The 16,926-nt window shown below is 49.0% G+C and overlaps 3 protein-coding genes across 4 annotated transcripts in view; 2 read left to right on the top strand and 1 right to left on the bottom strand.

Moving 5' to 3' along the window:
* LOC146237028 (ectonucleoside triphosphate diphosphohydrolase 2-like) overlaps window positions 1-16,926 on the bottom strand; it is a 77,197-nt gene that overhangs the window by 3,553 nt on the left and 56,718 nt on the right. Inside the window, exons 2-3 of one of the 2 annotated variants that reach the window (XM_084686986.1) lie at window positions 1,542-1,659; window positions 200-350 (exon numbers count right to left, since the gene is read on the bottom strand). In XM_084686986.1, coding sequence (XP_084543112.1) covers window positions 200-350; window positions 1,542-1,659 — 269 coding nt within the window. Of the gene's footprint in view, window positions 1-199; window positions 351-1,541; window positions 2,247-16,926 lie in introns of those variants that run through there. The other variant, XM_084686985.1, reaches the window with a different exon arrangement.
* Window positions 4,202-6,854, top strand: LOC146237036 (uncharacterized). Its single transcript, XM_084686953.1, has 5 exons — window positions 4,202-4,260; window positions 4,348-4,410; window positions 4,827-4,904; window positions 4,981-5,790; window positions 6,532-6,854. Exons 1-5 carry the CDS (start codon window positions 4,209-4,211, stop codon window positions 6,852-6,854), a joined length of 1,326 nt encoding a protein of 441 aa, XP_084543079.1. The 5' UTR covers window positions 4,202-4,208.
* LOC146237035 (uncharacterized) lies at window positions 8,697-15,871 on the top strand. Its single transcript, XM_084686952.1, has 6 exons — window positions 8,697-8,758; window positions 8,848-8,910; window positions 9,260-9,337; window positions 9,413-11,590; window positions 13,247-14,986; window positions 15,629-15,871. The coding sequence occupies exons 1-6, from the start codon at window positions 8,707-8,709 to the stop codon at window positions 15,829-15,831; spliced, it is 4,314 nt and encodes a 1,437-aa protein (XP_084543078.1). The 5' UTR covers window positions 8,697-8,706; the 3' UTR covers window positions 15,832-15,871.

The following is a 16,926-nucleotide window of genomic DNA, read 5'->3' as shown; positions in this document are numbered from 1 at the left end:
GAGGTAGTGTTCCCTCTGAGCTTGGCAGCCTATAGGCTTGGCCTTGCTTGGCCTTACGTGTCAGCCTGGGTCCGTTCTCACAGATACAGACAACAACTTCATCTACATGCTGCACACATACGCACACTTCCACCCTCGCTGGTCTCCTTCCTCACACACCCGCACACAGAAATACACCAAACACAATTTTCCGTCTCACTTCAGGAGCCTCATGCCTGCTGTTGCCCCGAGGTACACAGGCGTGACGGCATGTCTGTTTTTGGGGACGTCCCGCACCGCCCGGGTTAGGCACCCTTCCAGGCTGAGTCCTGCCGCACCCCTTTGTCCTGCATAGCTTGAGATCCCTCCGCCTGGAGGGAAAATATGTCACGCATGGCAGACAACACACTGTCAGGATCCATATTCTGTTAAACAGATCTAGCATGCGATACCCTCGATTGAATTGTCCATAGACAGACGGAGAGACAGAGAGAGACAAAGAGAGAGATCATTTTGAAGGCTTGCTTTCCAAGAAAGGTTTTATGCCTCCTGGAAAACATCAACTTTTTTTACATATATATTTACATAAAGAGGTGAGAGGTTGTTACAGTTTATACTTCATGTTGATGAAGCAAGCTAACATGCTGAGGGTAACAAACGTGTTCATTTGGCGTCTAGACAAGACAGGACTGGTAAACAACAGAAAACTGTTGTTAGGCACTGCAGACCTACTGGGATCGACTGTTGCTAGGCAGCCATTAGTACACCTTGTTCTGTCCTCTTGTGTATCTAGATACTCGCCCTACGGTACAAGCACTGCTGGTACCGTCCATTACCGTTTTGGATCAAAGAGGGAGCCAAAAAGGTCATTTTTTCTTTTAAAAACAGTCTGTCCTTGCACTAGCTACAGGGCCAGGGGGTTGGCATCACGTTAAACACATTTGAGCCTTGAACTTAGTGACATTTTCAAAGGCTTTCTCTGCAAACGTCTTAAAATCCAGCAACTTGTATCTGCTGGTCTTGGAAACGCATGTAGGCTTGTCTTTTTACAGTTCACTTTTATAAGAAACATTTTGGAATCTAAGTGAAGTACAAAAACAACCTGACCACTGTGTCTGTGGAATGATTTATTGTTTCATTGGAACAGTCTCATTCTACCTCTGTGGACATATCCCTCTTCTCTCTCCCCCTCCTCCTCCCTCCCTTCTCTCGCTCCCCTCCCTCCCTCCCTCCCTCCTCTCTCTCCCCCTTCTCCTCCCTCCCTCTCCTCCCTCCCTCCCTCCTCTCTCTCCCCCTCCTCCTCCCTCCTTCCTCTCTCTCCCCCTCCTCCTCCCTCCCTCCTCTCTCTCCCCCTCCTCCTCCCTCCCTCCTCTCTCTCCCTCTCCTCCTCCCTCCCTCCTCTCTCTCCCTCTCCTCCTCCCTCCCTCCTCTCTCTCCCCCTCCTCCTCCCTCCCTCCTCTCTATCCCCCTCCCTCCCTCCCTCCCTCCCTCCTCTCTCCCCCTCCTCCTCCCTCCCTCCTCTCTCTCCCCCTTCTCCCTCCCTCCTCTCTCTCCCCCTCTACCTTTGACATGACATTCTGTGTGCCGACTGACTACACCAGTGCCGTTCTGCTTGTCGGATGGCCACTTGTAGATGTACACAGCAGTGTGGGAGGAGCCTGCATCAAGGACTATCCCATACTGTGGAAGGAGAGAGAATGGATACAGGGTTAGAGGTGGAGGGAGAGATGATGGATACAGGGTTAGAGGTGGAGGGAGAGATGATGGATACTGGGTTAGAGGTGGAGGGAGAGATGATGGATACAGGATTCGAGGTGAGCCAGGGGACATATCAAAGAGCTGGAGAAGGTTAGATATGAGGTGCAAACCATCACAAGAAACAACATGTCAAAGAAAACCCATTTACGACATTTCCTAGGCACACATGATTGTAAGTTCAAAGGTACTAATTGAAAGTATCTTTCCAAAAAAACAGTGTGCAAATTTGACTAAACAGCCACGTTAATAGTCTTAGTTTAAATGATTGTTCGTCAAGCGGGATATCATTCGCACCTCACATTTTATTGGGCAATGCATTATATTCATTGTCGTCGGTACTTGATGGATCATTATCAAAAGGACATCTCTGTGCAGCGAAACCGAGACGGTAAACTGAATTTATCCGATTTCGTTAGGCTACCGTGTAATGGTTTAAGGGGCATAAGCCAAAGCCAAGCCAGTCACTTTATGATTGTATGCAGTCATGATTTGAACCCACCTAGACTATTGAGCAAAGTATGACAAACATTTTAAATCCCCATCTTGAAACTTGAAGCGGTAATGTTTGCTCATTTAGCTAGGTCCGAAAACACACGTCTTTACTTCGATCAGTCTAAAGTAGTTTTTGGCTGTAATTGGTTTTAAAACTTCTTAGTTCTTCTGCCTCAAGGTAGTAAGGCAGTGAGAATGCATACAGTAGCATGAGAAATGAGTCCTTAAAGCTGTCATGAACCAGTGGCACAAATGCAATGTATCTACCTTCCCATAAGTGCTGCAGTATTATGATTCCATAAATTCCCAAAAAGGGCTTCAATTAATGGAGAACTCCAATTGGCACGATGATTTGGGTGAGTTCTGATTTATGGTAAGTTGTAGGCTCTTTGACTTTGTTCCCTTTTAAACACTTTCTTTTTTCCTCAAGTAGGTGATGATACCAACCAAGTTGAGTCTGATAGTCCTCTGGTCACACTGGATGTCTCTGTTACAACTGGTGGTTCTACCAACTCCAGTGAGGAAGCCACAGCCAGCAGCAACGTTACAGCTAGCAACAACAGTCCCAACAACGCAACCACCGGCGGACCTGTTAATGCCACTTCAAACGATGGCTACCCCAATGTCACAGCCAGCACCAACATCACAGTTAGCAGTGACTGGTACCCCAATGCCACAGCCAGCACCAACGTCACAGCTAGCAATGATGGCTACCCCAATGCCACAGCCAGCAGCATCAACGTCACAAGTAGCAATGACGGCCCCAACAGCTCCCCTAACACCACAACTGGAAGCACTGCCAACATCACTAGCAACCATGACTCCAATGGGTTGCTCAACACAGGTGGTGGTGCCAGCGGTCCTGCTAACAATGTCACATCCATTGGTGGCTGGCATGCTGCAGTCAGCAACAGCACCTTTACCACCACAACCCAAACTGTGTTTGGAAATAATTTGTGATGGTTATGAATAAACTACTTTTACTTCACGTATGTCATATTTATGGGTTGGGTCCAGCTTTATCAGGCAATCTAGCAGCACTGTTAAATGATCCAGTGTTCTAACATGTGCTGTCTTCTCTGGTAGCACTTGGCTCTTACAAGTCTGAGCCTTCTAGTTTGACAACCATTAGGCACTTAATTGAGTTTCTCAGTGGTTTTAGAATCTTGTGTCAGCTTCTATTGGATTTTTATTTTTCATTGACAACCTTGTCCTGGCATTTAGCTTGTCAGTATTAGATCCAGGAGCTCATCTCTGCTTGCAGTGAATTTATTGCTTAAGCAGTAACAATACAAGAGAATTTCACAACACAGTTCTGTGGTTGTAGATTGCCTTTAGTTTACAAGTCTTGGACAAGCTTTGTCTTGTGTTAAAACATAATGATAGAACACAACTTAAACATATTCAGCTCTGCCTCCCCTTATCCAACTTTACATTGAGGACAGCTGCATTTTAGAGGACACATTGTAAATCCAAGGATTGATGTATTTAGCGTTTAGTCTCAGGAGACATAGACAATTGGTCAAGTGAGGAAAGCTTTCAGGATGATCCAAAGGGCATGCATGTGTTTAGTTGGTCCATACATCCCACTTAGTAAGCACAGCTTTTTACATGTAGATGTGTAATACTTCTGTGTCCTCTAAAACATCTAAGAACTCAAGATTTTGTGCTGATCCAAGATGTTTGGCTGCAGTTTCCTTTAGAATTGTGATCGTTTTCATGCCACATCCCATGCGTAGGTCTATGTATTAAATTATTCATCATAAATAAAAGGTTACTCAGTATTCACGGTGTTCAGGCCTATCTGTTAACTGATTAGTAAACTTTTAATGCGCACATTTGATTGGGCGATGCATTCAATTAGTTCACCTGGACACTTAATTGATCGTTATCCTTTGATGAACTACAGGTGTATGGGGCTCTTTAAAAGGGTCACAAACGGTATGGGGGGATATTGTTGTCTTGGCTACGACTGTGCAATGGCAGCTACAAGGGTGTTGAATTTTGTGTTGACTGTTTGTGTACTCAAAGGTTTGTGTTTTATTTAATTCAGTGTGACTTGTCACTAAGCTTTCTGGTCTTGACAGATGGCTCAACTGTTTTGTTTTTTCTTTTCAGGCTTGTGTTCCCCCATTGGAAACGCCAATCAAGAGGAAATCTCTATGCAACGAATCCGAGACGGTAAATTGAAATTATCCGATTTCGTTACTGTGTAAGGGTTTTAGGAAGGGGCCTAGGCCAAGCCAGTCACTTTAGGATTGTATACCAGGGTTTTTCCTGCATAGAGAATTTTGGCACGCGCCAAAGCCGTTTTCCTGAGCGGCAAAGGCAAAAAAGTCTGTATAGTCATTTGAACCCACCTAGAGTATTTGGCTGAATATGACAAATTACTTGTTAGATGCCATTCTTGAAATTTAAAGCGGCATGTTAACTTGGCAAGGTATAAAATCGCGACATAATCTACTGTAGTTTTGACTTGTAGTTGGTTTTAAAACTAGCTTATAAGGCAGTGAGAATGCATAGTCATGAGAAATTAGTCCTTTAAGCTGTCGTGAACCAGTGGCGCAAATGCATTGTCTCTGGTACTTTCCCATTAGTGCTGCAGTATTATGATTCCATAAATGCCCAAAAAAGGTTTCAATTATTGGAGAACTCCAATTGGCATGAAGATTTGGGTGAGTTGACTTACTGCTAAGCTGTAGAATTTTAGCCTTTTTGTGCCCTTAAAACGCTTTCTCTTTTTTCCTGAAGTGCATCTTGATACCAACCAAGTTGAGTCAGACAGTCCTCTAGTCACACTGGATGTCTCTGTTACAACTGGTGGTTCTGCCAAGTCCAGTGAGGAAGCCCTTGTGCCTGCCAACAAAACCACCAGCCCAGTCTACGCCAAGACCGACAACCTAACCGCCATTGAAGGTGGTGGTGGTGCCAATACCACAGCCAGCACCAACGTCACAGCTAGCAATGACGGCCCCAACAACGCAACTACCGCCGCACCTGTTAATGCCACTTCCAGCGACGGCTACCCCAATGCCACAGCCAGCACCAACGTCACAGCTAGCAATGATGGCTACCCCAATGCCACAGCCAGCACCAACGTCACAGCTAGCAATGACGGCCCCAAGAACGCAACTACCGGCGCACCTGTTAATGCCACTTCCAGCGACGGCTACCCCAATGCCACAGCCAGCACCAACGTCACAGCTAGCAATGATGGGTACCCCAATTCCACAGCCAGCAACAACATCACAGCTAGCAATGACGGCCCCAACAACGCAACCACCGGCGGACCTGTCAATGCCACTTCCAGCGACGGCTACCCCAATGCCACTGCCAGCACCAACGTCACAGCTAGCAATGATGGCTACCCCAATGCCACAGCCAGCACCAACGTCACAGCTAGCAATGACGGCCCCAAGAACGCAACTACCGGCGCACCTGTTAATGCCACTTCCAGCGACGGCTACCCCAATGCCACAGCCAGCACCAACGTCACAGGAAGCAATGATGGCTACCCCAATGTCACAGCTAGCAATGACGGCCCCAACAACGCAACTACCGGCGCACCTGTTAATGCCACTTCCAGCGACGGCTACCCCAATGCCACAGTCAGCAGCAATGTTACAGCTAGCAATGATGGCTACCCCAATGCCACAGCCAGCAGCACCAACGTCACAGCTAGCAATGATGGCTACCCCAATGCCACAGCCAGCAGCACCAACGTCACAGCTAGCAATGATGGCTACCCAAATGCCACAGCCAGCACCAACGTCACAGCTAGCAATGATGGCTACCCCAACGTCACAGCCAGCAGCAACGTCACAGCTAGCAATGACAGCCCCAACAACGCAACTACCGGCGCACCTGTTAATGCCACTTCCAGCGACGGCTACCCCAATGCCACAGCCAGCAGCACCAACGTCACAGCTAGCAATGATGGCTACCCCAATGCCACAGCCAGCAGCACCAACGTCACAGCTAGCAATGATGGCTACCCCAATGCCACAGCCAGCACCAACGTCACAGCTAGCAATGACGGCCCCAACAACGCAACTACCGGCACACCTGTTAATGCCACTTCCAGCGACGGCTACCCCAATGCCACAGCCAGCACCAACGTCACAGGAAGCAATGATGGCTACCCCAATGCCACAGCCAGCACCAACGTCACAGCTAGCAATGACGGCCCCAACAACGCAACTACCGGCGGAACCATCAATGCCACGTCCAGCGACGGCTACCCCAATGCCACTGCCAGCAACAACATCACAGCTAGCAATGATGGGTACCCCAATGCCACAGCCAGCAGCACCAACATCACAGGTAGCAGTGATGGCTACCCCAATGCCACAGCCAGCAGCACCAACATCACAGGTAGCAGTGATGGGTACCCCAATGCCACAGCCAGCACCAACGTCACAGGTAGCAATGATGGCCCCAACAGCTCCCCCAACACCACAACTGGAAGCACTGCCAACATCACTAGCAACCATGACTCCAATGGGTTGCTCAACACAGGTGGTGGTGCCAGCGGTCCTGCTAACAATGTCACATCCATTGGTGGCTGGCATGCTGCAGTCAGCAACAGCACCTTTACCACCACAACCCAAACTGTTTGGAAATAATTTGTAATAGTTATGAATAAACTACTTTTACTTCAAAGAATCATGTAGTGTTTGAGTAATCACATTACTAATTACACATGTAAACGGAGTAATTGTATTATTGGCATAAACTGACAATTGCTATCGGGTTTCTCATGGTCACATGAACGCACTCCGTGGCGTAGTAGAACAAAACAGTAGCATAGTAGTTAGTAAGAGATATTAGCAGCATCTTCAGAATTAGTAGTTGTAGTGTGGCATAAGATATAGCAGTATCAGTAGTGGTAGTTGTTGTGTTGTGGTGCTTTGTCTTAATGAGACGAGTTGACTGAATCGCTTGTCTTGTGGCGCCGCTAATCAGCTAATACCAATCACCTGTGTAAGAGACTGGCGCTTGTTTGTGTGGTTGCCACGGTGATGGTGCAGCTATGGCTGCTAATGCGCTGAGGGCAGAGAATACCAGACATTTTGCAAGAATCCACACCTCAAACAAGTTAACGTAGACGCAAAACTATACGTCCAATCCAAAAAATAAAGATATTTTCCAAGACCCAAGACTCTGCCGAAACCAGAGATTTCTTTTATTTGTCTGTGCGTTCAGAAATACGACTATAACGGCAGTTTATAAATGTTGTTATTTTTTGTTTTCTGTGACGAATTTGTAACCACATTTGCATTGGACTCTATGGGGCGAGAGGTGGACTTTGTCTCGCTTTCGTGGGGCTCTGAACAAATGTGTAAGTCTTTTGGATTCCACAGACAACTGTCTACAGCCAGCACAAAATTAGCTATCTATTGATCCAAAAACGAAGCATGAAGAGCGAAAATTGTGGCAATGCTGGCAAACTAGAAATGTTTTGAACAACATCCGAAGCTCCCCTCCGCTCTAAACGATTCAATCTGCACTCTGGGCTTTCTCGTAAACACCCATGTAAATCTCAGAAACGGTTTGAAAAAGTCATGAAACAATCAGTGATATAAAAAAAGGTTTAATAGATATCAAAAAGCTGAATTATATAAAAATAGTTTAGGGTTTTGTCAACGTTTTAAAGTTTAAATGGTGGCTCTAGCTGAAAGATTGAGGAAGAAGAAGGATTTGGAAGTTGAAGAAGTTTTAAGAAGTTTGAAAGGGTTTGAAAGAAAACTCCATTGGAAACCCATGTTAAAAATATTATGAATATTGATTTATATTAATTCAACCATATAGGTACAAAGCTGAAAAGTCATTGCGCCCATGGCCTGAAACTGCTGAATTTTTTGATAGCTGAACGGTTTTAATAGCTGAAGATTTGAAGGCGCTGAAAGGTTGCGCGGAAAAAATAGAAGAAGTTGAATAAAGATTCAAAGAACAATACTTGGAATGCTGAAGCAGCATTCCAACAATGATCCAAAGGGCATGCATGTGTCTAGTTGGTCCATACAACCCACTTGCACTAAGAGCTGCTTTTTACATGTAGACGTGTCTTCCCCCTCAGAATCCTCAAGAGACCATTAAATAAGTGACACTAAAAAGCAAACCATACTTCTGTGTCCTCTTAATTATCTAAGAACTCAAGATTTTGTACTGATCCCAGATGTTTGGCTGCAGTTTCCTTTAGAATTGTATCGTTCTCATGCCACATCCCATGCGTAGGTCTATGTATTAAATTATTCATCATAAATAAAAGGTTACTCAGTATTCACGGTGTTCAGGCCTATCTGTTAACTGATGAGTAAACTTTTAATGCGCACATTTGATTGGGCGATGCATTCAATTAGTTCACGTGGGTACTTAATTGATCGTTATCCTTTGATGAACTACAGGTGTATGGGGCTCTTTAAAAGGGTCAGAAACGGTATGAGGTGATATTGTTGTCTTGGCTACGACTGTGCAATGGCAGCTACAAGGGTGTTGAATTTTGTGTTGACTGTTTGTGTACTCAAAGGTTTGTGTTTTATTTAATTCAGTGTGACTTGTCACTAAGCTTTCTGGTCTTGACAGATGGCTCAACTGTTTTGTTTTTTTTCTTTTCAGGCTTGTGTTCCCCCATTGGCAATGCGAATCAAGAGGACATCTCTATGCAACGAATCCGAGACGGTAAATTGAAATTAGCCGGTTTTGTTACTGTGTAATGGTTTTAGGACGGGGCCTAGGCCAAGCCAGTCACTTTAGGATTGTATACAGTCATTTGAACCCACCTAGAGTATTTGGCTAAATATGACACAAATAACTTATTAGATGCCGTTCTTGTTTCTTACATGCAAGGTATGAAAACATTTGTCCTCTACATGATCAGTCTACTGTAGTTTTAACCTGATATTTTGTACTGAATTCTTCTGCCTCAAGCTAATAAGGTAGTGAGAATGCATACAGTATCATCTGAAATTAGTCCTTAACTGTCATGAACTAGTAGCGCAAATGCATTGTCTCTGTTCTTTCCCATTAGTGCTGCAGTATTATGATTCCATAAATACCCAAAAAGGACTTCAATTATTGGAGAACTCCAATTGGCACGAAGATTTGGGTGAGTTTTGACTTACTGCTAAGCTGTATAATTTTAGCCTTTGTGCTCTTAAAACGCTTTCTCTTTTTCCTCAAGTGCGTCTTGATACCAACCAAGTTGAGTCAGACAGTCCTCTAGTCACACTGGATGTCTCTGTTACAACTGGTGGTTCTGCCAAGTCCAGTGAGGAAGCCCTTGTGCCTGCCAACAAAACCACCAGCCCAGTCTACGCCAAGACCGACAACCTAACCGCCATTGAAGGTGGTGGTGGTGCCAATACCACAGCCAGCACCAACGTCACAGCTAGCAATGACGGCCCCAACAACGCAACTACCGGCGCACCTGTTAATGCCACTTCCAGCGACGGCTACCCCAATGCCACAGCCAGCACCAACGTCACAGCTAGCAATGATGGCTACCCCAATGCCACAGCCAGCACCAACGTCACAGCTAGCAATGACGGCCCCAAGAACGCAACTACCGGCGCACCTGTTAATGCCACTTCCAGCGACGGCTACCCCAATGCCACAGCCAGCACCAACGTCACAGCTAGCAATGATGGGTACCCCAATTCCACAGCCAGCAACAACATCACAGCTAGCAATGACGGCCCCAACAACGCAACCACCGGCGGACCTGTCAATGCCACTTCCAGCGACGGCTACCCCAATGCCACTGCCAGCACCAACGTCACAGCTAGCAATGATGGCTACCCCAATGCCACAGCCAGCACCAACGTCACAGCTAGCAATGACGGCCCCAAGAACGCAACTACCGGCGCACCTGTTAATGCCACTTCCAGCGACGGCTACCCCAATGCCACAGCCAGCACCAACGTCACAGCTAGCAATGATGGCTACCCCAATGCCACAGCCAGCAGCACTAACGTCACAGCTAGCAATGACGGCCCCAACAACGCAACTACCGGCGGACCCGTCAATGCCACGTCCAGCGACGGCTACCCCAATGCCACAGCCAGCAGCAACATCACAGCTAGCAATGACGGCCCCAACAACGCAACTACCGGCGGAACCATCAATGCCACGTCCAGCGACGGCTACCCCAATGCCACAGCCAGCACCAACGTAACAGCTAGCAATGATGGCTACCCCAATGCCACAGCCAGCACCAACGTCACAGCTAGCAATGATGGGTACCTCAATTCCACAGCCAGTAGCAACATTACAGCTAGCAATGATGGCTACCCCAATGCCACAGCTAGCAGCAACATCACAGCTAGCAATGACAGCCCCAAAAACGCAACTACCGGCGCACCTGTTAATGCCACTTCCAGCGACGGCTACCCCAATGCCACAGCCAGCAGCACCAACGTCACAGCTAGCAATGATGGCTACCCCAATGCCACAGCCAGCACCAACGTCACAGCTAGCAATGATGGCTACCCCAATGCCACAGCCAGCACCAACGTCACAGCTAGCAATGATGGCTACCCCAATGCCACAGCCAGCAGCACCAACGTCACAGCTAGACATGATGGCTACCCCAATGCCACAGCCAGCAGCACCAACGTCACAGCTAGCAATGATGGCTACCCCAATGCCACAGCCAGCACCAACGTCACAGCTAGCAATGATGGCTACCCCAATGCCACAGCCAGCACCAACGTCACAGCTAGCAATGATGGCCCCAAGAACGCAACTACCGGCGCACCTGTTAATGCCACTTCCAGCGACGGCTACCCCAATGCCACAGCCAGCACCAACGTCACAGCTAGCAATGATGGCTACCCCAATGCCACAGCCAGCAGCAACGTCACAGCTAGCAATGATGGCTACCCCAATGCCACAGCCAGCAGCAACATCACAGCTAGCAATGACGGCCCCAACAACGCAACTACCGGCGCACCTGTTAATGCCACTTCCAGCGACGGCTACCCCAATGCCACAGCCAGCACCAACGTCACAGCTAGCAATGATGGCTACCCCAATGCCACAGCCAGCAGCACCAACGTCACTGCTAGCAATGACGGCCTCTACAACGCAACTACCGGCGCACATGTTAATGCCACTTCCAGCGACGGCTACCCCAATGCCACTGCCAGCAGCACCAACGTCACAGCTAGCAATGATGGCTACCCCAATGCAACAGCCAGTAGCAACATTACAGCTAGCAATGATGGCTACCCCAATGCCACAGCCAGCAACAACATCACAGCTAGCAATGATGGGTACCCCAATGCCACAGCCAGCAGCAATGTTACAGCTAGCAATGATGGCTATCCCAATGCCACAGCCAGCAGCACCAACGTCACAGGTAGCAATGACTGGTACCCCTATGCCACAGCCAGCACCAACGTCACAGCTAGCAATGATGGCTACCCCAATGCCACAGCCAGCACCAACGTCACAGCTAGCAATGACGGCCCCAAGAACGCAACTACCGGCGCACCTGTTAATGCCACTTCCAGCGACGGCTACCCCAATGCCACAGCCAGCACCAACGTCACAGCTAGCAATGATGGCTACCCCAATGCCACAGCCAGCAGCACTAACGTCACAGCTAGCAATGACGGCCCCAATAACGCAACTACCGGCGGACCCGTCAATGCCACGTCCAGCGACGGCTACCCCAATGCCACAGCCAGCAGCAACATCACAGCTAGCAATGACGGCCCCAACAACGCAACTACCGGCGGAACCATCAATGCCACGTCCAGCGACGGCTACCCCAATGCCACAGCCAGCACCAACGTAACAGCTAGCAATGATGGCTACCCCAATGCCACAGCCAGCACCAACGTCACAGCTAGCAATGATGGGTACCTCAATTCCACAGCCAGTAGCAACATTACAGCTAGCAATGATGGCTATCCCAATGCCACAGCTAGCAGCACCAACGTCACAATGAGCAATGATGGCTACCCCAATGCCACAACCAGCAGCACCAACGTCACAGCTAGCAATGACGGCCCCAACAACGCAACTACCGGCGCACCTGTTAATGCCACTTCCAGCGACGGCTACCCCAATGCCACTGCCAGCAACAACATCACAGCTAGCAATGATGGGTACCCCAATGCCACAGTCAGCAGCAATGTTACAGCTAGCAATGATGGCTATCCCAATGCCACAGCCAGCACCAACGTCACAGCTAGCAATGATGGCTATCCCAATGCCACAGCCAGCACCAACGTCACAGCTAGCAATGATGGCTACCCCAACGCCACAGCCAGCAGCAACATCACAGCTAGCAATGACGGCCCCAACAACGCAACTACCGGCGGACCCGTAAATGCCACGTCCAGCGACGTCTACCCCAATGCCACAGTCAGCAGCAATGTTACAGCTAGCAATGATGGCTACCCCAATGCCACAGCCAGCAGCACCAACGTCACAGCTAGCAATGATGGCTACCCCAATGCCACAGCCAGCAGCACCAACGTCACAGCTAGCAATGATGGCTACCCAAATGCCACAGCCAGCACCAACGTCACAGCTAGCAATGATGGCTACCCCAACGTCACAGCCAGCAGCAACATCACAGCTAGCAATGACAGCCCCAAAAATGCAACTACCGGCGCACCTGTTAATGCCACTTCCAGCGACGGCTACCCCAATGCCACAGCCAGCAGCACCAACGTCACAGCTAGCAATGATGGCTACCCCAATGCCACAGCCAGCACCAACGTCACAGCTAGCAATGATGGCTACCCCAATGCCACAGCCAGCACCAACGTCACAGCTAGCAATGATGGCTACCCCAATGCCACAGCCAGCAGCACCAACGTCACAGCTAGCAATGATGGCTACCCCAATGCCACAGCCAGCAGCACCAACGTCACAGCTAGCAATGATGGCTACCCCAATGCCACAGCCAGCACCAACGTCACAGCTAGCAATGATGGCTACCCCAATGCCACAGCCAGCACCAACGTCACAGCTAGCAATGATGGCTACCCCAATGCCACAGCCAGCACCAACGTCACAGCTAGCAATGATGGCTACCCCAATGCCACAGCCAGCACCAACGTCACAGCTAGCAATGATGGCTACCCCAATGCCACAGCCAGCACCAACGTCACAGCTAGCAATGATGGCTACCCCAATGCCACAGCCAGCAGCACTAACGTCACAGCTAGCAATGACGGCCCCAATAACGCAACTACCGGCGGACCCGTCAATGCCACGTCCAGCGACGGCTACCCCAATGCCACAGCCAGCAGCAACATCACAGCTAGCAATGACGGCCCCAACAACGCAACTACCGGCGGAACCATCAATGCCACGTCCAGCGACGGCTACCCCAATGCCACAGCCAGCACCAACGTAACAGCTAGCAATGATGGCTACCCCAATGCCACAGCCAGCACCAACGTCACAGCTAGCAATGATGGGTACCTCAATTCCACAGCCAGTAGCAACATTACAGCTAGCAATGATGGCTATCCCAATGCCACAGCTAGCAGCACCAACGTCACAATGAGCAATGATGGCTACCCCAATGCCACAGCTAGCAGCACCAACGTCACAATGAGCAATGATGGCTACCCCAATGCCACAACCAGCAGCACCAACGTCACAGCTAGCAATGACGGCCCCAACAACGCAACTACCGGCGCACCTGTTAATGCCACTTCCAGCGACGGCTACCCCAATGCCACTGCCAGCAACAACATCACAGCTAGCAATGATGGGTACCCCAATGCCACAGTCAGCAGCAATGTTACAGCTAGCAATGATGGCTATCCCAATGCCACAGCCAGCACTAACGTCACAGCTAGCAATGATGGCTATCCCAATGCCACAGCCAGCACCAACGTCACAGCTAGCAATGATGGCTACCCCAACGCCACAGCCAGCACCAACGTCACAGCTAGCAATGATGGCTACCCCAACGCCACAGCCAGCAGCAACATCACAGCTAGCAATGACAGCCCCAAAAATGCAACTACCGGCGCACCTGTTAATGCCACTTCCAGCGACGGCTACCCCAATGCCACAGCCAGCAGCACCAACGTCACAGCTAGCAATGATGGCTACCCCAATGCCACAGCCAGCACCAACGTCACAGCTAGCAATGATGGCTACCCCAATGCCACAGCCAGCACCAACGTCATAGCTAGCAATGATGGCTACCCCAATGCCACAGCCAGCACCAACGTCACAGCTAGCAATGATGGCTACCCTAATGCCACAGCCAGCAGCACCAACGTCACAGCTAGCAATGATGGCTACCCCAATGCCACAGCCAGCACCAACGTCACAGCTAGCAATGATGGCTACCCCAATGCCACAGCCAGCACCAACGTCACAGCTAGCAATGATGGCTACCCCAATGCCACAGCCAGCACCAACGTCACAGCTAGCAATGATGGCTACCCCAATGCCACAGCCAGCAGCGCCAACGTCACAGCTAGCAATGATGGCTACCCCAATGCCACAGCCAGCACCAACGTCACAGCTAGCAATGATGGCTACCCCAATGCCACAGCCAGCAGCACCAACGTCACAGCTAGCAATGATGGCTACCCCAATGCCACAGCCAGCAGCACCAACGTCACAGCTAGCAATGATGGCTACCCCAATGCCACTGCCAGCAACAACATCACAGCTAGCAATGATGGGTACCCCAATACCACAGCCAGCAGCAATGTTACAGCTAGCAATGATGGCTACCCCAATGCCACAGCCAGCAGCACCAACGTCACAGGTAGCAATGACTGGTACCCCAATGCCACAGCCAGCACCAACGTCACAGCTAGCAATGATGGCTACCCCAATGCCACAGCCAGCAGCAACATCACAGCTAGCAATGACGGCCCCAACAACGCAACTACCGGCGCACCTGTTAATGCCACTTCCAGCGACGGCTACCCCAATGCCACAGCCAGCACCAACGTCACAGCTAGCAATGATGGCTACCCCAATGCCACAGCCAGCAGCAACATCACAGCTAGCAATGACGGCCCCAACAACGCAACTACCGGCGCACCTGTTAATGCCACTTCCAGCGACGGCTACCCCAATGCCACAGCCAGCACCAACGTCACAGCTAGCAATGATGGCTACCCCAATGCCACAGCCAGCAGCACCAACGTCACTGCTAGCAATGACGGCCTCTACAACGCAACTACCGGCGCACATGTTAATGCCACTTCCAGCGACGGCTACCCCAATGCCACTGCCAGCAGCACCAACGTCACAGCTAGCAATGATGGCTACCCCAATGCAACAGCCAGCAGCACTAACGTCACAGCCAGCAATGATGGCTACCCCAATGCCACAGCCAGCACCAACGTCACAGCTAGCAATGATGGCTACCCCAATGCCACAGCCAGCACCAACGTCACAGGTAGCAATGATGGCCCCAACAGCTCCCCCAACACCACAACTGGAAGCACTGCCAACATCACTAGCAACCATGACTCCAATGGGTTGCTCAACACAGGTGGTGGTGCCAGCGGTCCTGCTAACAATGTCACATCCATTGGTGGCTGGCATGCTGCAGTCAGCAACAGCACCTTTACCACCACAACCCAAACTGTTTGGAAATAATTTGTAATAGTTATGAATAAACTACTTTTACTTCAAAGAATCATGTAGTGTTTGAGTAATCACATTACTAATTACACATGTAAACGGAGTAATTGTATTATTGGCATAAACTGACAATTGCTATCGGGTTTCTCATGGTCACATGAACGCACTCCGTGGCGTAGTAGAACAAAACAGTAGCATAGTAGTTAGTAAGAGATATTAGCAGCATCTTCAGAATTAGTAGTTGTAGTGTGGCATAAGATATAGCAGTATCAGTAGTGGTAGTTGTTGTGTTGTGGTGCTTTGTCTTAATGAGACGAGTTGACTGAATCGCTTGTCTTGTGGCGCCGCTAATCAGCTAATACCAATCACCTGTGTAAGAGACTGGCGCTTGTTTGTGTGGTTGCCACGGTGATGGTGCAGCTATGGCTGCTAATGCGCTGAGGGCAGAGAATACCAGACATTTTGCAAGAATCCACACCTCAAACAAGTTAACGTAGACGCAAAACTATACGTCCAATCCAAAAAATAAAGATATTTTCCAAGACCCAAGACTCTGCCGAAACCAGAGATTTCTTTTATTTGTCTGTGCGTTCAGAAATACGACTATAACGGCAGTTTATAAATGTTGTTATTTTTTGTTTTCTGTGACGAATTTGTAACCACATTTGCATTGGACTCTATGGGGCGAGAGGTGGACTTTGTCTCGCTTTCGTGGGGCTCTGAACAAATGTGTAAGTCTTTTGGATTCCACAGACAACTGTCTACAACCAGCACAAAATTAGCTATCTATTGATCCAAAAACGAAGCATGAAGAGCGAAAATTGTGGCAATGCTGGCAAACTAGAAATATGTTTTGAACAACATCCGAAGCTCCCCTCCGCTCTAAACGATTCAATCTGCACTCTGGGCTTTCTCGTAAACACCCATGTAAATCTCAGAAACGGTTTGAAAAAGTCATGAAACAATCAGTGATATAAAAAAAGGTTTAATAGATATCAAAAAGCTGAATTATATAAAAATAGTTTAGGGTTTTGTCAACGTTTTAAAGTTTAAATGGTGGCTCTAGCTGAAAGATTGAGGAAGAAGAAGGATTTGGAAGTTGAAGAAGTT

The sequence above is a fragment of the Hypomesus nipponensis genome, chromosome 22 (genome assembly GCF_054491055.1).
Source record: "Hypomesus nipponensis isolate SF chromosome 22, ASM5449105v1, whole genome shotgun sequence".
Classification (NCBI taxonomy): domain Eukaryota; kingdom Metazoa; phylum Chordata; class Actinopteri; order Osmeriformes; family Osmeridae; genus Hypomesus; species Hypomesus nipponensis.
This window is presented reverse-complemented; position numbering and strand designations above follow the sequence as displayed.